The sequence below is a fragment of the Chelon labrosus genome (genome assembly GCF_963514085.1).
Source record: "Chelon labrosus genome assembly, chromosome: 14".
NCBI classification, from domain to species: domain Eukaryota; kingdom Metazoa; phylum Chordata; class Actinopteri; order Mugiliformes; family Mugilidae; genus Chelon; species Chelon labrosus.
Window position 1 is genome coordinate 21,244,392 of NC_140347.1, and position 26,289 is coordinate 21,270,680.

General features: G+C 41.2%; 1 protein-coding gene across 1 annotated transcript; it reads right to left on the reverse strand.

Moving 5' to 3' along the window:
* Window positions 1–67: 67 nt before the first annotated feature.
* On the reverse strand, window positions 68–17,507 carry sptlc2b (serine palmitoyltransferase, long chain base subunit 2b). Its single transcript, XM_084560632.1, has 12 exons — window positions 17,071–17,507; window positions 14,272–14,466; window positions 13,849–14,003; window positions 13,050–13,198; window positions 12,484–12,608; window positions 10,631–10,724; window positions 9,926–10,031; window positions 8,540–8,759; window positions 7,185–7,311; window positions 4,065–4,200; window positions 3,764–3,893; window positions 68–2,382 (listed from the first exon to the last, which is right to left on the reverse strand). The coding sequence occupies exons 1-12, from the start codon at window positions 17,209–17,211 to the stop codon at window positions 2,269–2,271; spliced, it is 1,692 nt and encodes a 563-aa protein (XP_084416758.1). The 5' UTR covers window positions 17,212–17,507; the 3' UTR covers window positions 68–2,268.
* Window positions 17,508–26,289: the final 8,782 nt, after the last annotated feature.

Here is a 26,289-nt window from a genome sequence, read left to right on the forward strand (position 1 = left end):
AGCTTTTAAGTTGTTCCTGCAGTCTGTGTGTGTATAATGGTAAATAAACACAAAGCCTTTCCAGAACTTGATACAAAGAAAGTGATTTAATCTTTGCAGCACTGTTTCCAACAGCGTGGTCAACAAACATCACTGCTTTACAAACTCCTGTAAGTGGTTTATCTGAAACCCAAACACAATTCCAAGGGCAAAAGCGACCGATAAGCAAGTTTCCATTGGTCACTGCAGGCCTGTTTACAGGTATTTGTCGCAGCCAGGCTGGGAAATGCCACAATGCATCAAAGAGCCGCAAGCAAACTCTGCATCTGATTGAGCTCTTTAGACATTAAATGTGCAGTTTTAGTGAGGGAAACCTGGCTGAGAAAAGCAGCAATGTTGCTGTTTGCAATTACATTTTTTGCCTCCATAGACAGAAATGTAGAGACTCAACATACGGCACGGTGCTGCAGTCAGCTCGAGAGGAAACTTTGATGAGAAGAAAATTCTTTATGTCAGTGCACATTTCTGAAGACTGCATCCAGATCACAGTCATGTGTTCCACGTTTTTTTATTTTATATATTAAAAGTATCACCGGGCTGTTATTCAAGCCATTTTATGAAGACCAACAATATTGGAATGACTCAAGATACAAATATGTGACTAATGTATACTGGAGGTACAGTTTTAGAACAAACAGTTGTCATGCTGTGCAAAAATGCCACAATCATTAACAAACACATCTCTAAACTTGTGTTGAGTTTCATGACTGAACATGTGTGGGAATGTTCACATTTCCAGACAACAGCTACACATAAATAGCCTCCAGTTTACATAGGTGAAGTGATAAACATAAAAACACTCACATGTCTGACTTGCATGTTCAGGGAGACCGTACACAGAAAAAAAATCAGACAAAACCTTCAACACTGAAAGCAGGTTGATATGGAATGTCATTCCAGAGGATGATCACAGATGATAAATAATGAGAAGAAAAAAACAAACAAACTCTGGAGTACACCAAAGCAAATCTTGCAAATTTCAGTGACTACGTCATTTGTGCATTTAAATGCCTGTCAGTAGTGCTGCACTGAAGTTAAGACATGAAGACCTAAAGTAGTCAGTTAACATACACTCTTTCCACTGGGGCACATTTGGAGCTGCCTTTCAAATCAATTTTCACAAAAATAGATAGCCAACGGATAACAAACACATTTTAAATAAATAAAAGCTGTCTGTATATCGGATGAGTATGGGAGCGGCATCGTCATACATACAGATCAAAGTTACAGCGTGTCGTCGTGCTCAGATCGCCGATTCACATGAAAGCACTTGTGTGAGAATGAAACGGGGGAGAGAAAAAAAATCACATATGTAGCACATTAGCTTATAGAAATGTTAAAGGCGCTCGGCTCAATTCTTTGAGTGCAGGTGTAAACACTAAATAAGGCTGAAAAATATTTCTAGAAAATAAGCAGTAAAAAAAATATATATATATTAATTAGTCTTGCTCCCTGGAATTCTTTCCCTGTTAAATGTTTTTTGGAACATCTGTTTTGTATTTTAAGAGAAAAGGTAGAAAATATATCTATACATACATACATACATATCTATATATAGATATATCTATCTATATATCCTTTGGTTAGGGAAAGAACCCAATATCCATACTCTCTATTCAAGTAAAAGTAATTAGAACACATGCTCACTTTTGTGAAATAATGGATCTCTCTTTGAGGTTTGGGATGCAACCCTAAGGCAGTACTACCAACTTTGTGATAAATAATATTTACATATATCGTTTGTTTCCTCTTATTTGCATCATAGCAATGCCTATGATCAGATTTCTTTTTTATTTCCAAGTGCACGAGGCAAAGCTCTGTCTGGTCTGCACTAGGCTGTTTGAATTACAAAGAAAGAAAGTTATTATTGCACAAACAAGATACACATTCAGGGTGCGTACAGGAATAAGACTTGACGTTAGACAAATGTAGTCACAATAAGTTAGAAAAAACTGAAAGACTATTTTAACAATGGACACGCACATGTGTGGATGATTTGGGTGAATCTGTTGGGCAGGTCAAAGACTGCACAGATCTCAAAATGGGGGTGAATCTGTTACGACTTTGGTTTTCGTTGTGAGTCCACGGGAGTCTGATGTGAAGAGATATGTGGAAGTCGCATGGAGAGACTGGCTCAGAGGAACTGGTGGGGCGAAAGAGGGATATGGGGCATAAAACGTAAAGTAAGGGGAAGAGACGGCTTGATGTGATAGGAAGGGATGATGTGGCTCAGTCCTGGAGAAGGCTCTCCTCAGACATCCACCCAAGAGAGGGGAGAGCTTGTTCCCGTCTGGAGTACTTCAGCTGGAGCAGGTCGCCCACTTCGCTGATGGCCCCCAACGCCTGACAAAGCAACAGGAAGAATGCCATTAATCTAAATCCAAAAAGACTTTGCATCAGTCAGAATTAAATTAAAACAGACAGATGAGCCAGACAAGATGAGAAGATACCACACATGACTTGAAAGAGGACTGTGTTTGTGGGTGACAAATGGAGCGATAAGCCTCACGCTTGGATTTTTTACATGTCAGGGTGTTGGAGAAGTGGAGAAAAGCAAAGGTGAACAGAAGGCTCCCTGTATGAACCACAACTGAACAGAAACTCCTCCACTTCTTTCCACCCGAGACTGTATCAGTATTGCAACACACTGCAGGGCACCTGGAAACAATTTACCTTCCTCCTGACCTTTTTTCTGATTCCATGGTTTGAGAAATAGCTAGGGCTGGCTTTTCCAAAGACGGAAAAAGCGGCTCCTCGAAGTGCTCTACAAAGGCAGGCTGATGCCCTTTAAATGGACTATTACAAACGGTGCTGACATGCTCCTCAGTAAGATGAATGAAGTGTCTTTAGAGAGACAGAGCAGCTCAAATAAGTCTGGGTCTGAGCCGTGCTGTAATCTTTACAGACAGCTTGGCCTTCAAGGTTCCTTTATAATAAAGGACATATTGGAGAGGACTTTATTATTCAATACTCACATGGAGTAAAACACACACACACTCAAGCTGTCAGTCAGCACTCGGGCAGATCTGGATGATTAACAGATTTCTTGGATCCATGATCACCCATGATGAATCAAAACAAACTCTTAAATCATGCTGTGGATAAAATTAAGCCCTCACCAATAAAATAGTCTGTCCTGTAACAACGTCTCTTGAACTGGATCCAGCATGAAAGAAGACACATTCTAAACTAAGATCAGAAGGGCCTTTCTTTTTACATCTTTGATGATGAATGAAAACTTAAGCGGCTGAAGATTAGAAGGCAGCATTCAGGCATTCAGTTAATTTCAAATCAATAAAAACAAAGAGTTTCTCTCATCTCTCCCTACATGGAAGAAGTGATTGTTTTTGTTTTTTTTTTACTTCAGTTTTGTCTGGGTTTTACAAGGCAACATCTTTTTAAAAAGGTGATAAACAGTTTCCCATTAATTTTGGACCCAACAGTGTTTTTTTTTTTTTTTTTTTTTTAAACTTTCCCACAGTTTAGAGTTAATCATTTGCTTTGATGGAAAGCTGTTTTAGAAAGGCAAATAAAATGATATAAAGGGAAAAGCTTATTAGGTAATGTTGTCAGGTCCCTCGCACTGATTTTTAACCTAGATTCTGTATTATTGATTTTTTTTTAAAAAAAACATTCACCTTATAGTAACACTTAAAACCAATGGCAATAAAGGCATAGGTTTAAAAGTATATGCGTGTTTAAGAAGACTTATTGGAAACCTTACCCTGTCAAGCATCTCTCTGGTATGAGCAGCCGAAACACAGAAGCGCGCTCTGGACTCAATGATAGGTGTTGCTGGGAAGCCGACCACCACTGTGCCAATGTTCCTCTTCAGCATCTCTCGACCAAAGGCCCTGAAAAGCAAAGGGAACCTTAAACACAGGGCAACGCACTGCTGTCTTGAAGATGATTTGACCACTTTAGTCCCACCATCATCAGGTAATTCAAATTAGGGGATGAGCTTTTATGTCTTCCCGGAAGAAAGTATTTAATCTTTGACAGTAACCGGGTTGAATATCACATACCCGATTTTGGCTGGCATGTAGAGCATCATGGGTACAACAGGCGAGTCGTCATTGCCATATATGATGAAGCCCATTTCGCGGAGTTTCCTACGGAAGTAGGTGGTGTTCTCTGAAAGTTGTCTGAGGCGATCAGCACCTGGAAACGACAGAGAAACAAACAACTGAATTTCTGAAGAGTTTTTGGTTTGCTTGCTGTCTTTCTAAGGGAAGAGTATGCATAAAAGTAACTCTTAGAGCGACCTCAAACATCCCCATCACTTGGAGCAGTTCCTCAGAATCATATAGAATCGCATAGATAGAAGTCTAACAAGATGAACTGTCATTTGATTTCATGACTGTGGTCAAAATTCGGCCACTTTGCAATCCAAGGTTTGGCTACTGCTACTTAACCAGCTCGCATGGACAACAGTAACATTACTAATGTGAGTTGTACTTCAGCCAGGAACAAATTTAAGATGGCCAAGCTAGATAATGCTACTGTAACTGGCTAGAAAAATCCTCACACATTTTACACCGTTTACGTTTTATTCAAATTTGTGCTATATTTACTTTTATTTGAAAGGAGAAACCTGGAATATTTACTACCTAGGATCTCCTGGCTTTGATTTAAGCCCCACCACATCAACAATGCATTCACACAGGTGGTTTCACTAAGTTTGCATGATTAGACCTAGTGTGTGTAGCGCTGCCTTCAAACAGTGTTGTGTTTACTGTGGTCAACCCACTCTTGTGGTATTCATCAAGTGTTAAGTGGGAATTTTTGATACGGTCTCAATTCCTAAGTTGTAACCAGCTCCATTAGAAGGCACGATATGTAGAAACAGTTATTGGTTGTTTTTGTCCTCAGTGTCTTGTTGCACCTGTAAGGACAGGACAACTTACCCTTTCATGACTCTGATTAGTGCAGGAAGTTCCAGTCAACTTGTGCACACTTTTAATCAGCCACAGTGAAAGCACCTGTGAGGGTGTGCTGGTCCTTAAAACTACAACATTATCTTGGTAATTATTTGGGCTGCTAAGCTTTGTTAAAATTATATGTCCCGCGGCCAAGTGAAGGAAACGGAATCGAGTCTGCAGACACTTTGTTTCTCCATTTAGTCTGCTTTTCTGCACAGCTGAGCCAAAGCAGAATAAGAAATCACAGTAACAAAACCGTGTCAACAAAACACGTAACTTTTTTACTGTGTCTTGCACTTATTTGGAGAGGACCTTTGAAGACAAACAGAGTTCTTTTAGTTCGAGGTCAAGAGGCTGAAACTAAACAGACATCAATCGTTACGTGTCAGTGTGATGCACACCGTGGATTTACTCAGTGAATCCTCAGGCCGAGCCTCCAGAGCTAGCATCTTAACCAAACAAATAACCACATGGAACAAAGCGCCAATAGCAACACACATCTGCCTGACTGTTCTTGAAAACAGAGTAGAAACAACACAGCTTCAAAGCTGAGACACAACAAAGTCTGACATTATATTTATCTACACATTTTTTCCATACTCAAGGAATCCAAAGGTATTCCCAGCATTGAGTGATTAGTTGTCAAAAAACAATAGCATATAATAATAAAGGATTTTGCCTTTCACGTGCTTTAGCCTTCTTTTCATATTAAACAAAGCTCCTTCTGGTTCCTACCCTTACATCCCATCCATATACTCCGTCTGCCATGCTGAACAGCCTTCCTTAGCAACATGAGGGCAACAACAAACCGTTAGCAGGCAGCTCAACTGTCGCTTTGACTTTGTGTCAGCATCTAAATCTTCAAAGGCTTGAATTTCAAACAGTGACGGGCTGCAACCAATCAGACTGTCATTGTTACTCCTCTACAAGGAAGACTTGTCAAGTGAGGATATATTGCAAGGTCAGTGAGTCTAGCCTCCTCTTCTCAGAAACGGTTTAGAGGAAGAGTTGATGACATTGTAGAAAGGCAATACTATAAAGGTAACCTAGGTGTTTATTCCTGTACCTAGCGATTGAATGGCTGGGAGGCAATGTAATCTGATCTTATATCAGCATTTTAAGGGAGGCTGAATCAATCAAGGCCTGTGAAGAGTAAAGGGGTGCCGCCCTTCAACAAAAACAAGACTTGGTCATCTATTTGTGTGTGTAGGAGAGTCCAGCAGAGTTTGATCTGCACAGACCTCTGGTCTCAAGCACCATGCTGATTTGTACCCACAGCATGAAGGCAAAGAAACACACATACACAAAGAAACACATCTGAAAGCCATAAAGGGAGCGGGTAGAAGACCTTCCGTCAGCCTGCCCTGAATCGAACTGAAGCAAGGAACCTTTCTACATATCAGTTTGAAAAGAAATGCACATCCTGAAACATAAAAACAGGAGGACGCTGCTGTGAAGGTCAACAGACATCTAAAACCACGCTGACATAAGCACAGTAAAAATGTGGTTTAGCATTGAGCAGGCGCCCCCATAATCTGAAACTAGTCCGCACTGCAGTGGAAGAGCTTTGATTCCATCTTGTACCCTTTGCTGCACTTCGTCCCAACTTTCTGACCCTCTCAACTGTCTATCCCATAAAGGCAAAAAGAAACTATGATTTTAAAGCTTACAAAAAAGGATGCTCTAAGTGACCATCTCAAAACAGTAAAATAGTTAGAGATGACCTACTGTCACTGCAGCCATTATGAAAAATAAGAAACAGAAACAGGTAATTACTTTCAGTGACATTTGTGTGAAATGTTAAGTAGACAAACTTAGGATGAAAGCGTCAATGTCTAAAAGTTGGTAACACTGAAGTGAGACAACATGATGAGAATTGCATAGTAACTGTGTCTAACAAGCACTCTTTTGCTTGAGATCTTCAAAATCTGAGCAATTGGTCTGTGCTGCCATCTTGTGGTCATGTTAAATGCCACCAAGGGGAAAAAAATAATCACAAAATGACAAAATAATAGGCAACATTTGCCACATTGGAACACCAGCAAATAGATAGTAGCTAACAGAATAAGACTACATCCACACTGTCAACATAGTGCATTGTAATTAAAAGTGTTCATCTTGAATTCTGGTGCCATCAAAAGCCAATACACAAGACTGCCAAGATACACTATTTGCTACTAGATTTTTCAGTACGCTATGCCTTAGTAGTGTTTTGGAACCTACCCAATGTAGTCCCATCCTCTCCCATAATGATCTTCATAGATGTGATTATCTGCTGTGCCACTGGAGGGGACATTGAGGTGGCATACAGGGCACTATGAGATTGGCGCCGCAGGTAGTCAATCAGCTCCTAACAGAGGAATGACAATGAAATGGCTTTTATTATGTGAATGAGCACAATACCTGACGACAGAATTAATGTGGTTTTATCATTCATCATCAGCACAATGGGTTCCTCCTAACATAAAAAGAAGAGTCATTTATATAATATAGCAAATTTAAGGTTTAGGTCTAAAGTATTTTCTCATATAAAGAAACATATTTCAGCCTCTGTCCAACCTTTCAAAGAGCAAAAAAGCATGTTCAAGTGTTTTGTGAAGCGAATTCTGCTTTTAAAGTTTTGCGAGACAAAATATAAGATTTCTATATTGTATGCATTTAGCAAAAAAATATAGATTTGTTTGTGGCTCCACGCTGGCTGAAAATGAAAGCATACAGTGAATCACTTTCTTTTCAGAAAAAAGGGAAGCTATAATCCTCAGTGCTGGGAAACATAGTTGATCAATACCAATACTGGACGACACACAAGGAGCTGGGAAACTAGCCAGAATCCGGAAGATGAGTCAGTACTCCAGCTAGTGCAATGAGCAGATGTTATACATCTTCCTTCTACTAGAAGGAATTGGAATTGTTAGGGCTGAATAAATACAGATACTGGCACTATGCTCTATGATTCGTTGCAAAAAGTAAAGACATGAGTGGTTAGTGATTTATGGTATGCTAGATATTTGCTAAAACAACTCATTTCTAGTGCAGTGACGGGCTATACATTTTTCACAATAAAGATGGCAACAGTACTGTGACAGTCTATTGTCTTTTATTCTCTTCTGGTCAATCAAGAGAATGGGTTAAGTTAATTTTATAATGATAACAAATAAAACCGTATCTAAAGGATGTTGTGATAGTCAGTTTTAGTTGGCAAATTCAATCAGCATCAGAACTGGGAAGGGTTGAAACTGGCACTGATGACACTGGGGATTTTCTTTTTACAGACGTTAATGTGGTAACTCTCTTCATGTGCAAATACTCTTACGAGTATTGCATATAACTGCTTATTTATTGAGTTTAATAAAGTCAGTGGACACTTCTGAATGTTCTTTTCTGTTAGACACGACTAGAAAGCACAAATTGTGAAGACTTGACGCTAGCAGCTTTAGGGCACTTGTCCAGGAATTAATAATAATATTTTAGTACCAATATGTCAGGAATAGGTACTAATTTAATACCGTTTCTCAACAAGCGTACCTATCAACTACTGGGGCCATTGGTTTGAAGTCCCAGTCAGAGTCAACACTAACCTTTTTGCCTCCAATGTACCCTCCAGCAGCACCGAAGCTCTTTGTGAAAGTTCCCATCATGATGTCAACGTCTTTGGGATCCAGGCCAAAGTAGTCTACCACTCCTCTGCCGTTAGGCCCCAGTGCGCCAATACTGTGAGCCTCATCCAGGTACAGGTAGGCCTTGTAGCGCTTCTTCAGAGCAATAACCTCAGGCAGACGCACAATAGACCCCTCCATACTTCAATGTAAAAAAAATAAAAGAATAATAATACAATTAAATCAGCAGTTTCAAAAAAGTCCAGCAACTATTTTTTATTAATGGCATACTTAATCACACAGTTCGCTGGAAAGTGGTATTACAGAATACACTATTAGATTAACTTACCCTAACATAGCTACAACACTATCAGAAAGCAATATACGTCACTTGATAGGCAACTGTCTAACCTTTGCTTAGTCGTATATGTGCAGGTGTTAATGTGTGTGCATGTACTGTCTATTTTAGCAGATGAAGCGTTTGCTTTAGAAATCTCAGAGGAAATGAAACTCCATTAACGATGCATTAGTAAAGGTCATCGAGTCTGTCAGACAGTTTCCCTGACAATTATATTGATCGGCTGGATTGATTGCTTTTACAGTAAGTACCTTCAAAGAAACTGGGATACAGCAGGCTCAAAGGAGGGCCACTATTTTTTTATATTTAGAGCAAAATTAAACACAGGAATGCTGCTATAGATCATGGCTAAGAAATGGGAATGGGTCAACCGAGTATTTAGATTTTGTCCCCCTGGAAACTTTTCTTCTTCTTTGTACAGTATGTCTTCAGTCAGCAGGTGAGTGTGAAATTGATGTCGAGAGATGTTTTCGCACTGAAGTCTAATTTGTTGAAATACTGCTCGTAAAAATGCTTCACTGTTTTACTGCAAATGAGTTTGCTGCTACGCTGAATCCGGGGCCATGTTCATATAAAAAACAGCCAACAGCAGATTCTGTAAATCAGTACCTTTGCATCGTGACCATAAGGTCTTAAATAAGTTATCACTATGCATCACACTGACAGCAATATCCTGGAACACTATAGTTAAAAGTTAAAAAGTAATTTGAAGTTTGAATATGGCTTCAAACTTTTTCAAAATTATAGAAATAAAAATGGCATAATTCATCAATCTAAGTGAAATTGAATGGGTCATCAACCAGGAAACTGTGGCTATAAAGAAACCAACTGGAAACAGAGTTTTAATGTGACACAGCGGTGGCAGAAAATACTAAGCATAACAACAGGACAGAAATGAAACTTGACCTTGAAGTGAATGCAATTTTTTAAATGGTAACGGTTTACCCAGCTCAGGAAACTTTTGTTTAGGTGTACTGTGCATGTTACACAAAGACAAAGACTGTGCATACCTGTATATGCCCTCCACAACAATGAGAATTTTCTTCCAGGGCCGGTGGGTTCTAGGCTGCCCGTGCACGATGGCATCTCTCAGCAGCTTCTCAAGGCTTTGCATGTCTGGAATACAGAGGGATTTGTCAATAATAAAAAATGTAAGTTTACCGACTAAATTACTTAGTAAGAAAATTACATTTCTGATCTACACATAAAGGCTAAGGATGTTTTTATTTCTTTACAATAGTACGGGAGCCTTCTTTAACTAATGAATGAATATTTTATGATCACTAAGCTTTGAAGCACCGAGAGCATTTCTTTGCCAGTCAGCCAGCCTGGTTCCTAATTGCTGATTGTTAGCTTGGATGACTGTCAGTAATGATTATTGGCAATTGTGTTTATAGAGTATATGTGTTTGTGTCTCACCACACCCACTACTGTGTGACTCAGTACAGTAAATAAAAAAGACAAAGAGATAAAGGGCTACATGTAGAACTGCAGGGGTGTGTAAGCAAGTGTAATAAAGACGGTTTGGATTTGGTAAACATAAACACGCCCATGTTAAAAGTACTCACTATCCTGCTGGGTACGGCGGATTATAGCCAATTACTCATTTCAGCCATTAATCCCGCTTGTAGGGTGTTACTGTGTGCTTTGGGTGTACTGTGAGTCGCAATGCTAGTGTTTTTTATGAAAGAGGTTAGAGATAGAAAGTCACCCACTGTTGTGTTTGAAGACTCGAATCGTGGAGCCAGACAGGCGAGCACCCAGCACCAGCGATGCGTGGTTCAGCTCATCGCTCAAGACGAGACAACCCTACAAGAAGAAAAATAAATAAAAAATTTTAGCAAGTGATCTCATTTTTCACATAAGTACAGACGCACACACATATTAGCCAGAAAAGTCAAACGGGATTATTTCTCAAGAGCTTTGTTTGCCATATTCTAATCCCCCAGAATTTCACATGCTTGACATTATAGAGTTGGGCAATGATCTTTGCTTATTCCTCTTTGCAGAAAACTGAAGTATCTGGAGCATGTCCACATCCAGAGGACAGGTTACACTGTTCACATGAACCTTTAATACTATGTGACAAAGTGCAGTATATTTGTTACTGTGTGTAAGGCTGTTACGATCTTGTCTTTGAGAAACTTCAGCAGCATTTCTTTAGGTTCTTTATTTTCAACTGTATTTAACCGCTGCATGTCTTTATATAAATACCATGTTACAATATATGTTAAAGTACACCATCTATTACAGCCACATCTATATGAAGGCATTCATTAAAAAGCTTCCGCAATAGCCATGTGCCTCAATGCAGGGTTTTTTACAAGTTTGGCACACTAGGTAGGGTGGTGGATTTGTAGATTTATTTAGTGGCTATTTGAATGCCACCTTTTTGCTGCAGATCTGACAAATCACCTCCACCACGTTATTTTTTTATTTGGTTTAAAAACAAAATGTGGCAACAGTGGTGCTGTGGCATTCGGCTGTGCAACTAAATCAACAACTTTGTCAATAAATGCTCACTGAAATGCAGTCGGTCGAATATTTAGAAGCTAAACACCTCCAGGTAAACAGTTGGAGGCACTCATTCTTTCCTCAGATTACTATTAAACCATAGTAGAATAAGAGGAGACAACCAAATGATACCACTGAAAGCGTCAGTCGAACCTTGGACTCTATGTCTTAATGTTATTTTAATTCAGAAATTCTTAGACCTGTCACAATTTTTCATAATCTTTAGCAGTGTTTCTATTCATATATATGTTTTTTTCATAAAAGAATACTACTATTTTCTTTGTCTGGCAAAATATACTCGTTAAAACTTGGAAAATAAGCTTACCTAAGAGGAAGGTGTTTATTACCAACATGAAAGCCGTAAACATAAGCTGGAAAAAATGCTCACATTGTGTCCAGCTTTAAAAGTCAACACACCTAAAAGCGCATGAATCATTTCCTCCTGTGAATGAGCTTGTTGCATAAGGTCACGTGGAACTAAGCTAGCAGAAAAATTACATAAATAGTAAGGACTTTATTATCCCTTATGACAAGGGCAGGGACTCACATCTTTAGATTTCACAGTCGCTGTACTTTTTCTGTCCATCTGCATTTGTTGTTTTTTTTTTTTTTTTTTCAAAAGATGGTCAGGAAACTTATTCTTTGACTCACAAGATACAAAGACACGCGCCTGTCAGCTCAGATTTCTACTTCCTGTTCAAGCGACATTGGCTCCAGAAGAAAAGGTCAACTAGGGACTCGTACATGTGATTTGTTGAGATTGGAAAAACAATGACTGGGATCAGAACGTTTTGAAAGCTTGGACAGGAAATCACTGTGTTGTAGTCTGAACTCTTCAAGCTTGGCCATACATCTAAAAAGCCTCTTGTTTTCACTTCACACAGGAAGGAGTGTTTTTCCTCAACAGCGAAACTATTAATGTCACTAGCTTGCAATTGCCTTAAGGGTACACGAGGAATGCAAACACTGAAGAACAGACTCACAGTGATGTAATGTTTATACATAATGAACAATAAGACAGCAAATAACTAAGGAAGTGAACGAAAATTCCCACCTTTCCAGTGAGAGCAGGAATGTTCATGGAGTTGGTGGCGAAGCCCATGCCAAAAGCCATGGATGACTCAACACCCAGAAACCTGGCAACCAACTGCTCCATTTCCTCATGGATGTCCAGGTTTCCTGAAAATGACAGCTCAGTTTTACTACAACTTCTCCTCAGTATACGGTAACTTGCAGAGATTCTGTAGTGGAAAAAGGCTTATGTCACACTTGTCCTTCATTGTGTCTGTTAAAGAAACAGGGAAGTCAGGCCACTTCCTCATAACGCACCATGAATTCCAGCTATTTTTTATGAAGATAAAAAGATTAAATGGCTAAAAGGAGGCTTCAGCTAACTAGGTCCTAACCTGAAAATGTCTCACATTACATTATACAACAGGAATCACTTGAGCCTTTGGCTTCTGATTTATCTTGAAAGTGCGACGAACAAAGGGTGGAGCAGCCGTTCAAGTGTCAGCAGAGTATTTTAGAAACTATTTGAGTCATCGTGAAAAAAATAGACACCCTCAAAGGATGACAAATCATGAAAGGTTTTCAAATCTTATGTTGAAAAGATCTTACCCATTTCACAGCGACTGCTCCCCACTCCAACTCCATACATTTGTGTGGCCTCAATAGCAGCATTGGCACAAGCTCCAGTGTTCTCAGCGAAGCCAAGGTAGTTGTATGAGCCCATGTTGATAACATCCTTCACCACTTTGCCTGTGTGCCTGAGAGAAAGACAGAGAAGAGTCAGAGACAGATTGGTATGTGGATTATTACAAATAATTACATTCAGTATGTGAGCCTGTCTGCCCTGGTTGCTTGGCAACTCTTTTTCGCTCAAAGTTGACACTTTACCTGCTAGTATTACAGCATACAAGGGAACTGAGCTAACACAGTAAATATTATACATATTGTACATACATGTCAGATAAGTAGGAAAATATGTGACATAAAGTTTAAAGTTATCAGTTTGTCTACAGAAATGTTCATGAACATGCTGTTCACTGTTTCACAGTCAAAATTAAGTGGACGGGACAATATTTCAGTTTTGTGCCAACCATCGATCTATCAGATTATGTCCATACTATATCTGTCACTTTCTTTTTTGGGGGACAATTTGTGTTAAAAGTTTTTCCATTCTTTCGACATTCCAAAACCATGTGACAGATACTAGTCATTTCAACATAACCATCTGAATCATAGTTAGGTCACTCTTGTTATCAGAAATATGAGGTCAGTGATTTAAAGTGCAAATCAATAGCACAGAGACACACCTCCGAGGGACTAATGACCTTCATGTACAAGACCTTAATTCTAAACTGTATATGTGTAGGTGTGGGACAGCAAATACAATCACACAAACTCAGCAACTTACTCAAATGTCCAGTTGTAGTCATGAGACACTCTGTCTACCAGGTCCATCTTGGCACCAGGGACACTGCAGATGGGTCGGTTCCAGTTGTCTCTGATTCTCATGTACAAGTTCCTGGTGTAAAAGTTCTCAAAATCCTGATAGAGGGGGACAAAATCCTGCAAAGGAAAAGAAAAGAAAAATGTCATCTTCACAGCTCAGTAAACGCAACAGGAGTCATCTTTGTTCTGCAGCAAATAAGGGCATGCGCAATGTGAATACCAGCTCTGTTGAGGCCTCATATGTCCAAAACATAAAACGCACTGTTGTAATAAAAGCAAAGCTCCATCTTGTAAGTTAAGATACAAAACAAATCTGTGTGTCAATATTAACGTTTGTATATTGGAAAAAAATAAAAAAAGGTGTGATGTAAATGTTGCTTCTTACCTTCTGCTCTTCTCTCTCGCGAGCCACATGGCATTTTTCGATGTTCCAGTGGCGGAGGAAGTCTCTGAGGTAGCCAAAGATGGTGAGGATGCCATAACCCATGTAGGTGAGTACAGCGACCAGTAGAGGAGTCTCCTCAAAGGATTCCACAAAGGGCTTCTTATACAAACTGGGGTTGTGTGGGACATTTTGGTTCTGGGGGACAACAAAGTCAAAGAAGCTGTAATCACAAGCACAATACAGTAAAACGACTTTTACAACAAATCAAAGGCCAGCGAAGAGGTTTAGGAGTATTTACTCATCTCAGTGGTGGTTTTTCCTTCAAAAGGGCAATGGTTTATCTATACTCGAGATCTGTTTACTCATTAAATCTGCCACACTAGGCAGGTCAATGAACTGCACAAAAGCACACCAGATCTATGCAGTGGGGCAGCAGGGCAGCCAAAACCGTGTTTTTCTTGGAGAGAGTTAGAAAGCTCATAAAGGTTACAATGAGCACACGCATTCATGGAAGTCATTCCTGTGCCCCCAGTGAGCGGTAAAATGGCCATCAATCCAGGGTTCTAATTCATTGAGTTTTATGAATAGCAATATTGATCACGGATTATGGGACCATTGTGTTCACAGATTGGAAAAGCTGCATCAGACCCCCCCCCCCCCCCCCCCCCCCCCCCCATAAAAAAACAAGAGTAATTTCAAGCTTGAATGTGATTTTTAGTTGTGTATAAAACCCAACACTAAACCATTGAGGGCAGTCACTCATTACAGGCTGTGCCCTGCAGCTTAGCAACCATAACTCATGTGACCAGTCATGCTCCTCCAAGAAATACCTCTGAGCTGGGGAACAGGAGAGGACAGGAGTGTGAGTGTGTGTGTTTGTGTGTGTGATTAAAGCCAGTCAAACAAGTTCCCAGTCCCCAGCAGTCCAGTGGCCATGGCTTATGAAAACAGAGAGCACAAAACGCATTCACATTCAAGTACACCACTCTAAAGAGACCGTTGCATACTGGTCCCAACCCCAGCAGCTAAATATGGTTTGCCTGACATCATATTTGCTTAATTTTTTTATACCTGCGGACAAACAGAAAAGGCGCAGGCCTTTTCCATTCGTTTATAGCTGGGCACCACAGGACACTATCCCCATAGAAGCATCCAAGCAGCAAGTCTGTGGATAGCTGCTCTTTCACAGGCTTGCTCTGGAGCTCAATAGAGGATGATCAAGTTACATTGTATACACAATAAGAAAAGCTCATGGTGTGAGCACATGGTGTACGTTTCTCATTACGTATAACGCAATAAATAAGTGAGTAAGCCGTCGCTCTGGTCAACGCCGATACGACGCACGGCTTGTTTTTACTGGGCAATTACTGAATAAAAATGGATGCTTAAATCTTGCTTCTAGCCATTTATCCAATATTTTTCATACAGGGATTATGGCTAGCTCGATAACGAATGATCGATTTTTCAGATGCTGGACCAGACTACGAGGAAAATTCGTATCGAGCTGGGACTGAGACCCAGGCTTGTTAAATACTGCACACGCCTTGTGGGGGAGTTTACATACATAACATAGACTGGGCCCATCACACTGTTTAACATTACAGATACACAAGCCTAGTACATGATAGAGATAATAAAAAGAACAATCATAAACCTGTTGTGGATGTCCTCTAGGGCCTATTCCCATTTTCAGCTGAGACTCTCACCAATATACATGAAAGCACTACCAAGACCAGTCATGAATGGTGCAGCCCTGTCTTAATTTCTGGCAGGATGAGTACATAAACTGGTATAACCACCACGGTTGTGTAAATCTGCTATATGTTGAAATCAGCAGCCCTGCAGACAAACAGCGTAGCAGGGCTGGAATGTGATGTTCTCAGATGTGGCAGAGGTGGTGCTCTACTTTCTGTACATGTGATTTTTCGGTTGCTCTCCTGTGATCAACAGAACAAACTGAAGAAAAACAAAAAAACAAAGACATGTGTAACCCACAAACACAAACACACTTAGAGGATTTCTGTGGGTTTCCTTCCAGCCCTGGAGAGACCACACCCTCCAAAGGCTGAGGACATTCCTCTCCTGCTGAAGTGTCATGTGAACGCACTCCTGCCCTCCTCTCCCAGGAGACTTGACAAGCTCTCTGGTGAAAACTTAGCGGGACCCAGGTTAATACCAGAGCCGGTGTAAACAGTGACCAGTCTGGTTTCACCGGGCTCAAAAGCACACAAACAACGGGGTGTAAAGTTACCAAAAAAAATAAAAGAAAGAGCCACCACTACTATCCTCCCAGATCAGGTGGCACGTACCACTAAACAAGAAGTTGAGGGAGTAGTGTAGCTTTAACTGCTCATACAAACCTTTACTGGGTAAAATGTAGCAACATAATCATTCATGATAGTATGTATTTCTAAAGTCATGTGATGTGAAATAAAATATTACACAGAAATTAAATTCCACGTAGCAAATGACAACAGCTAGCTTGAGATATGCCGCATGGACACAAACTACTAGGCTATGACATAATGCTAGCGATATGGCTCTATATAAGCTAACACGATAGCTTTAAGAAGGCTAATTACATTAATGTTACAGTTTACTCGTGGGGTAACGTCATGTTTGGTTGCACTTTTTCGTGGACCCGCTACGAAAGGACACTGCCACACAACACGAAGGCATACTATGCTGAAATTAAAAGCGACTACGCAAACGCCAATGTTTTAATGTATTTCTACTGGCGAACACAGCGTTGTTTGTTTATGGTCCTCCCCTATAGAGCAGTTGATGGTTGGGCCTTACCTTCTCCCTGGGGCGGCGATACTTGCGTGGCTGTTCAAACACACAGTGGTTCTTCACAAAGCCATTTTTACTCGCTCTTTTACCATTTGTGGTCCGGTGACAGGCGTCTCCGTTCAGCAGCTTGTTCGAGCTTTCAGTCATCTTCGTTGGCCGGCTGCGCCTGGAGATTTCACGATTTGAAGTGGCTCAACTTGTGTAACGTAAGTCGTGAAGTCATGTATGAGCTGGGAAGAAGACGGATTCAACGCCCACTACGCGCTGTGACCGCACGAGCGATGCCGGAAAGCCACGCCCCTGTGTAGTTTCTTTGGCCAATGACGTCGCTCCGGTTCAAAGATCGTCTATGCAGGCACACGTGACAAGCATTATAAATACTTATTCCATCGGTTTGTGGGGGGAAAAAAAGAAAAAAATCAAATAAAACTGCCATAATTGATTGACTGATGATTTATTGACTTATTTTCCAAGCAAAAAACACAAACGGCTAAAGAAGATTTGAAGTCTGTTTGGTAAACAAAACAAAGTTACAGGTTCTGACGCATCATGATTAGCATGTGTCCTATTTCAAGCGATTGATAAATATTTTCCAGGAAACAAACTACCCGTGTTGTTGGCATGATTCAACAACGCGCTGTGGAGTAAATAAATGATACTCTTATCTTATCTTTATGGCACCTCTTGGCAAAGTAGGAGCGGTGTGAGAGCTCTTACCTCACTTCTTCCTCTCTGCCGGGCGTCAGTCTCTCTTCAGCGTGGGACGTCCTAAAGCCGAGCCCATGGAAATAACCCATAATAACCTTTACTTGGGCGTTAGCTTCTTTTTCCACTGACACTACTTGTCACCTGAGTTACGGATATGCAAATCAAGGGCAGCGGTTATTTCCACAAAACATTTAAAAAAAGTAAAGCTTGAGTGGACTGACCAGCATTTCAGGTGGTGGTTCAAATGTCACGCAGAAGATTCAGAAAAAGTCTGTCATCTCTTTTCAGTTTGTGTTTGGCTGTGAAATAACGTGGCTGTTTTAACCTCCCATTGACATAAAAAAAAAAATCAGAACATGTGAGACCCCGGTTGGGCTTCGCAGACAACGTGATTCTTTATGATACAAAGGGCAAAACCCTGTCTTAAAAACATTTAATTCAGTACTTCAGTAATGTGTAATGAGTTTATAACATTATGATCTGAATTGTTTAATTAGCTTTATCTTACATGTCGTATTCCAGATATTTCAGATAGGGAGAAGACTTGTGCTGTGAGAGAGTGCAGCAACAATAGAGCTTTCCAGTGTCCCAGCCAGGACTCTGCAGTAGACATCCAGGTCGTACTTCCTGTTCTTTTCCTGTTCGGTAAATATGGGATGGTGAAACGTGCCTTTCAGCACAGGCCCTAGTCAGATAAAGTATGATTGTTTGTATAATGCTGCACCTGCAAGGCAGCAGTGTACATTCCTCCCTCTACTATTTGCATGTGTTGGTCTGGGTGCTGGATGGTTATTTTATTATTTTACAGTGCAAGGCCTGTACAGACTCCACAATCAGCTCCACAATCCTATTCCTGCTTCCCACCTCCTAGATGGCAGTGTTGGGCCACACAAAGGTTGAGCCCCAGACCCACAATCACACATTGTGCTCACTCCTAAGGTTATAGTTCAGCGTTAAGTAACACTGCCGTACAGCCTAGTGTTTCTCTGGTGTCACATCCATGATTAAGACACTGACGATAACATCGGACAATTTGATTCTCTAATCAATTTCCAGCTCTCCTCTCAAAGCTGCAACCTTGAGTGTGGAATAATGAAATGTCAGTCTGGCGAGCTCTTGCCAGTGTGCACAAAGGCAGTTAAGCACCAATCCATCCCAAACCTGATAAAGGTGATAAGGATCCAGCTTTAATAGGATCAAAGGCAGGGTTAAAAGGAAAGAGGGTCTGCTCTTATCGATACAGACACTGCAAAGAACATTAATGGTGAGTGCAATTCATTCAGATGAGACTGTAAAACCACACTGACTTGGAACAGATAAGCAGTTTAGTTGTTGTTGTTGTGAGTTCTAAATTCTGCTGGCCACTATTTGTTTTTTGTTCTTAACAGATGTGACGTATTCAATATAGTCTTTGCAAGACATATTGCCGATAAGTGACAAGGGATTTGCCTTTTAGGTGATCCTCAATATATTATCTGAGGTTTTACAAAGTGTTCATGATTACCAATTGAGCAAAGAGGCAACTGTCCTAAGCACACAAATCCAAGAGCCAGATGGAATATGCTAATTTGTCACTTCAGGTACAACAGACACACAAACAGATGTCTTATTTGACATTATGTTCCTTCCTGTGATACTCTTTGACTTAGTACATTACTCCATACTGTGATTTATTTCTACATGCAACATACCAGTGTTGCATTCTAGACAGTGAAGCTGCATTGTGGCCACCACCACGACTGGACCAGAGTGACAAGGCTCTATAAACACAGCATTAAGTGTGTAAGTGCTGCTGATGACTCGGCATGTGCTGAAATAACAAGAGCGGAAAGCGACATCTTGTGGGAATTAGTGGGAACATTAGCAAGTTAGCTATTGTTTAGGTGGGGTTTGAACCTCTTGCCCTCAGTCCAGATATGCAAACTGTTAAGCAGTGCTAGGAAACAGAAAACCTCTCCCACAATGACCCATGTCATATTGAGTAAATACAAAACTGGAGAACACATTTTTCAGGTTCCCATCATGTGTCATATACAGTTAGTGTGGGGAACACAGGATCCTGGTGTGGGTAGGGGCACACCCTTAATGATGCAGCATCCTTTAGCTTGTTGGCGAAACAGAAACAGACTTTAGGCCATGTCAGCAAACAACCTACTGTATCTCCAGCATTCAGTCACTGTTTTTGGCTTCCCTTTTAGCTTATCTAGCTTGGTAGATGCTGTTTTCACAAGGTCCACAAAATAAAGTTTAGCACGAGTTCTGTTAAGAAGGCCGTCTTTATCCTCACTCATTCACTCCCTTCCTGCTTATCAGCTGACACAATCTCAGTCCATCATGTCATTGCCGTCAGACTCTAAATATGTCCTCAGTTTGAAACTGCTACGACCCTCGTCTGCCCCGTTCACCTCCAGTCTTCACATCCAGGCCCCAGGTCGAGCTAACCAGAGTCTGCTCCTCATCTCATCCGGATCTCCAGCATTCTCTTCTTCTCGCCACCGCCACCACTGTCTAGACCTAGGCACAGACTAAAAGACTGGGTCTAATAGCCAAAGACTCTCACATTTCTCTTGATGGGCACATTATTCAGAGGGAAGTCTGTCCTGACTGAAATTGTTTTATCCTTTTTTGATAATAGCATACTGTAGTGCCCTCGGACGGTAGTTTGAATGTCCTCATGCGACCAGTTACCATGTACGAGGTCACACTTTCCCAGGCTGGAGGGGCTGATGGGTGAACAAATGAGAAAGTGTCACCAGCATAGGACTGTATGGGAATGAAGCGTGCTCCCTACATCAAGTCTTGTGGAGTAGTGTAAATGCAAGAAAACAATACTGGGGATGAAACTCAAAGAGTGCCGAGACCCCTTCATGAGAGACATTGCGCCAACCCTAGCTACAGGGAGAAAACGGGACACAGGTTCCACAGTGGCAGAAGCAAGTGGGCCATTGGGACACTATGGGGTAAGTCCAACGTGAGAAAACAGGTCATGGTTTGGTGACAATAACACCCACATGGCAGAGGGCTATGCTATATACTGTACCCCAACACAATTTCCCTGTTGAGGAAAAAAAAACAAAAAAACATCATAATTACAGTGTCTCCACGGACAAGGTCATATGTCACCGTTGATGTTCTTACAGTACAATTCAAATTGCACATTATTTCCATTTCACCAAAGATACATTCCCGCTCTCTGTTGTAATTTCCCTGCTTTGATGTCATGTAATGAAATCATCAGGAGAATCAATCTCTCCTCCCATTCCCCCGACAGCCTATTAAGACACAACGCCAGAGGAAGTCTCGGCAAGCAGCTATTTTTCATACTTGACTGGCGTCTAAACGCTGTAGATAACGAATGATGAAATCACAATAGTACACAAGTAACCGTATAAATGAGTATGAATGAGCCGGCTCATTGCTCAGAATTACGCTCCGGCACAAAGAGGGCATTTGCAAGTCACATCCCAATCAATGATCCATCCCAGCGCTCACTGATAATTCCTGTAATCAGTGTTTGTAGTAATCATGTGAGGACAAAGTGTTAATCAGAGCACTGCTTGTGACATTGCAAATTACTAGTTCAGGATGGTATAATGGACACGGGCGCAGCATGGAGAAAGATTATATTACATTATATTACAGCTCTACCACAGCATGTTTCCGGTCAGACCGCACTCCTCGTGCCGTTGCTCTTCCCTCAGATGAAGACATTGGCTCAGGCATCAATCAGTTCCCGGCACGGAACATCCCAGAGCAGCTGACGTGCGCTCCCGCCACAGTTGGGAGGGCCCTGCCGCCAGCGTGCAGCAGGTCGGCTGCATTCTGACTGACACAGCCATTAGAGATTGTTACACCTGTCTAAACCTCCCCTCTGTGAAAGATTATCCACAGAGGGAGCCGCAGAGGAGAAGACAGATTCTTCTCCCTCGGATTCGGGTAAGGCAGGCGGTACAGACAAATTGACAGGCAGAGTATTTTCTAGAGAGCAGCAGACTCTGTCCGGCTCCAGACCACTCGTTTAATGATGAGTGAAATCCGGCCCGAATATGCACGGATGAGGAACTAATGATAAGAAAGTGATTGAGTGACAGAGGAAAGACAGGTTGCTCAGGTGTGTGCCGCTGTCAGTTTGACAGATTCAATTTATTATGTGTCTTTGTGCCCCGTATTCACACTATAAATTCACAGTATGCCTTAGAGAGAAAATATATATTAGGCCCAAAGGGAATCAGATTATAATATCAAACTATTTTTTTAACTAGAAGCCACATATAAGTCACCATTTTTAATCCTGGGTGTTAAGCATATGATAAATATTTCTGTCTGACAATTAAAGATGGCGGCAATATGTCAAATAATAGATAGTAGCTTTAATTTATTCACATCTATAGACACAACACTGACATACGAGCAGTTGAGGAGCCCTCTTCGTAGATGTTGGCTTTTGTCAAAGGTTTCCTGTGTGGTGACGGTGACTGACATTGCAGAACTTCAGATCACCTTCCCACCATTTTTTGCCACATTCACATTCAACAGTCCATTCGGACACCTTGCTATGAGAAGGGGCACCCTCCCATTTTTGTCACCCACCTTGTCCGGAGCTTTGGAGCCCTTGAGACTGAGGTAGTGGATGACTGCACGGACACTGCTGACTTGCAAATTTCTATTACCTGAAACAGATATAGCACATGAGTTGCTGACTTTAGACTTCCTGGTCAAAGAGTTGGACTGCATGTGCATGTAATGATACCTGCAGAAGTCACTTCCTTTTATGTCAGGACACATATTTATCACTTATCCCTCATATTATCACATCATCCAGGTAATAGCGCTAGCGTGTTAGCAAACAGCCTAGCCGGAGTTGTGTTTCTGACCATCTTTTGGACTCTTATTAGCTTTATATTCATGTATATTTGTTAATGATCTTCTGTATTTAGTGGCTACACATTTGTTCTGGTTTTGCAGTGAATTCGCAAGCTTAACAATGAGCTAAAAGATGTTAAAGCGGTCTGTAAAGTGGAGGGAAATCGTCGAACTGCGCGATAGTTTTCTGTGGAATCCAAAAAACAAAAGATGTTTTGCCACTCACCCAAGTGGCTTTTCAAGTTCTAAATGACTAGGTGGGGAGTTTGGGGTTTTATTCGGAACATGAGTGGGTGGTGCACACTTAAAACCCACATGACTAGTGTCTGTTAACACAATGCTCAGTGGCATTCAGAAGATGCTGTTCGGATGAACCTGGTTGGTGTCCTGCTTTTGCATAATGGCCGAGACTGTGTAGTGGTGAAACATTCAGGGGACAGATGTTAAGACTGTGTTGTAAGTGGCTGACAAGTGGTGTCTCAGTCAACTTCCCCTGTTCAGGCAGGGGTTTTCCATTTTAACATAAATGGGTTCTTTCAATCCTCTTTCATCCAGTCCGTCTTTTCTTGCTAAACTGTGTATGTTCCTGTCCTCAAAACAGGAGCAACCCCTTTACTAAACATAAAAAACAAGTAATGTAGCTTTAAAGCATTATTATTTTAGTTCAACATTGCCTTCCTGGCCAGTGAGGCCACAGTTGAATGGTTTGCCACTGACATCTGTAGAGTATTTTAACATTTCAACCCATAAGGGAGCAGGGGTTTTTAATCTGTGTCACTGAGTGTTGTTTTTTTTTCACCAAAATAAAAAGGTTGCCTCTGTTACAGCAGCAGCATTCGATACTTGAAGGGATTACCAAATCTCATGGAGGGAGATAAGGTCTCTCTCCAGCCACGGTCTTCAACAGGTCAACAGAAGCAGCTGGGTTATTTATCACCAAACTTATCGCTTTTGCTGCCACTGAGGGGAGCGAGGAGGGAGAAATATCACAAAATAAACTAAGCTATCCTCCTTCCAGAGTAACGGGTGGAAAGATGCGCCGCAACAACTCAATATTGTTTATTATTTTTGGGTTTGTTTCAGCGGGGATAAGGAGCTATCAATCACGGCCCCCGTCTACGACCTGAGGATTCCATTATGGCCCGACACAATGTGTTCACCGTTTACACCGAGCAGCGCACAAAGGCAATGCCAAAGAACCAATTTCCTCTTACCTTCATGAATAAAGAATCTCATTCATCTTCCTCTGTGCACATTCATAAAGGCAGACAAGGGCTGAGTGGAGACCCATTATCAAGCTGTCTTCCGCACTTCAGCAGTGGTCTAAACACAAACACAGGCTGAAGGGAGCACGCATATTCTCCTGTTTCCAGATAGGAAGCCTGATGAATTCACCGGCCTGTATTGATCATGCTGACTTTAAGGGTTTTTAAAACTTTTTTCTTCATTTGTCTGACTGCAGCTTATATGCGTCTCCAAAAAAAAACCATGTACACCTATCACGGCTCTCCGCATAACTCAGTTACCCTAAGCTGGCATGTATGTCACATTGATTTCTTCACGCTGACTCCCATATCGGGCCCTCACGATAAACCCCTGCCGTCCTTGTATCACCTCACACTGGTAGCGGAGTGACTTTCCATCAGTCCGTTCATTCAACATTTTCTCACACGCAGCATGAGTGAGGTCCTCTTTCACGGCCTTGCTGTAAAGCAGATAACACCTGACAAACAATACGACCATGAAGAATCGGAGAGAGGGAAAAGATCTGTGGTGGAATAATAATAAATAAAAAAAAACAACTGTGAGTATGTCGGCTTCTCTCCACGTGAGCGCGCGGTCGATGCTCCATCACATCAGAGCCACTTTGTTGTAATTGAATGTGGGATTAATGAGTTTTCGGTCTGGTTTCTCGGCTGCTAGACAGCAGGCAGACGGAAGCTCGGGGGCTTCGCTGTGTTTTTGACTCTGACCCAACAGGCGGTGAAAGCTGTGTCGGCTCTGATCGGCAACAGCGAGAAGCATGAATTTCAAACTATCACTCATAAAACTTTTATGCTGCTACGGTGATTAAATGTGTTTACGCTCTCTACGTGGTAGCTTGTATCGCCGGTGGCCGAGTCCGCCATTGCTGCAGTAGATGTGGTTGTTGTTAAAATGGCAGGTGCTGCTGAAAAGAAAAAGATTTGAGCAGCAGCTTAACGTATATGTAGATTAAAGCTACGTTTCATGCAGAATTATACGACTTGTATTATTAAAATGTTCTTCATGATGAATTCAGTTCATTATTTTTTCATGATCTCGGCTCAGATGAAATCTTTAGCAGGCTAGGACATAATTTACTGACTGCAACATTGGAAATCTTTTTGGGAATGCGGAAAATGTGTATATTGTCCCTATGGAATAGCTTAATATGATCCACTTTGATTTGATTGCGGTTTTGTTTTGTGTTATTTCCCAACTAATGGCATGTCGATATAGAAAGTGTGGTATTTTTCTATTGCATGCCTCATACATCTTAAGGTTACATTTAATAGGGATAGAAGTGGCAAATGACCCAATACCTCACTTGGTTATAAACTTCAGTTCCAACCCGTGCCCTTGTCGTCCCCTTTCTCACCCTTTAGCTCCCGTCTCTCCATCGCTACCTGCTGTGAAATCGAGGCAACAAGCAGGCAGGCAAAGATTTAACCCAGACAAAGAGGTGGTAATGTCAATATATGAACCCTTAATGAGTCCTTAAAGCATCTTTTACTAGGTGTTTTTTGGACGATGCATCAGCATGGTGGCATTTTAGAATTACTCATTACTTTATACTTTTTATGATGCATCTTGTTTTACTGTTGGAGCCAATTGGTGCTTCTCTTGTTGAACATTCAGCCCTGTTTGCCAGGCTTACTCTTTACACGTGTAACTACAGTGGCTGAGTGACTGCTAAGGGCTCTCGAAAACCTCCAAACTGGGCCTGAGTGGCTGTTGTGTTCACACACCCGGAGTACAGGAGTTACTGCAGCAACGTTCAAGCTCCCCCTCCTGTGTAGACATGGCTTAAGGCTATAATTTCTTAGATACTTGTAAAAGACCTGCAATAAAACACAGCAGAACTCTGCATTAACGGTGTAAACTGTAACTCCAGACACCACTCACTGAAGAGAACATAAATTTCATGCATATAACAACTGTCTGAGTTCTACTCAGGGTTGAGTGAAAGACTCGGAGACTGAGTCCACTGGGCTGTGTAATGCCGGTGATTATTTTCCGAAGCCAGGGAAAATAAAACTGTCAGGCTGCATAAATCATAATTAATTGTAATTAATGGAACCAGTTTTGGTCTAATCATGGCATAAATCGCAGAGCCCATTTCTGGTGAGAAAAAAAAAAAAGGAATACAACTAGTCACACTTTGTAATTGATGGCTTCTCTGAATGCATTTCAGACATTTAATCAACTATGTAAATGGGCTGCATTACTCAAGAAATGATTACAATAATGGAAATCTATAATGACCAAACTATTACAGTTACACCACTAATGGACTTCCCACTATGTGGTAAAACTTTAGACTAGGTAACTTCGAATAGGAATGAAAAAACTGACAGAAGAAAACATTCTCATTTCCAGATTTGTAAATAGTGAACTGTTCGCTCAGGAAGA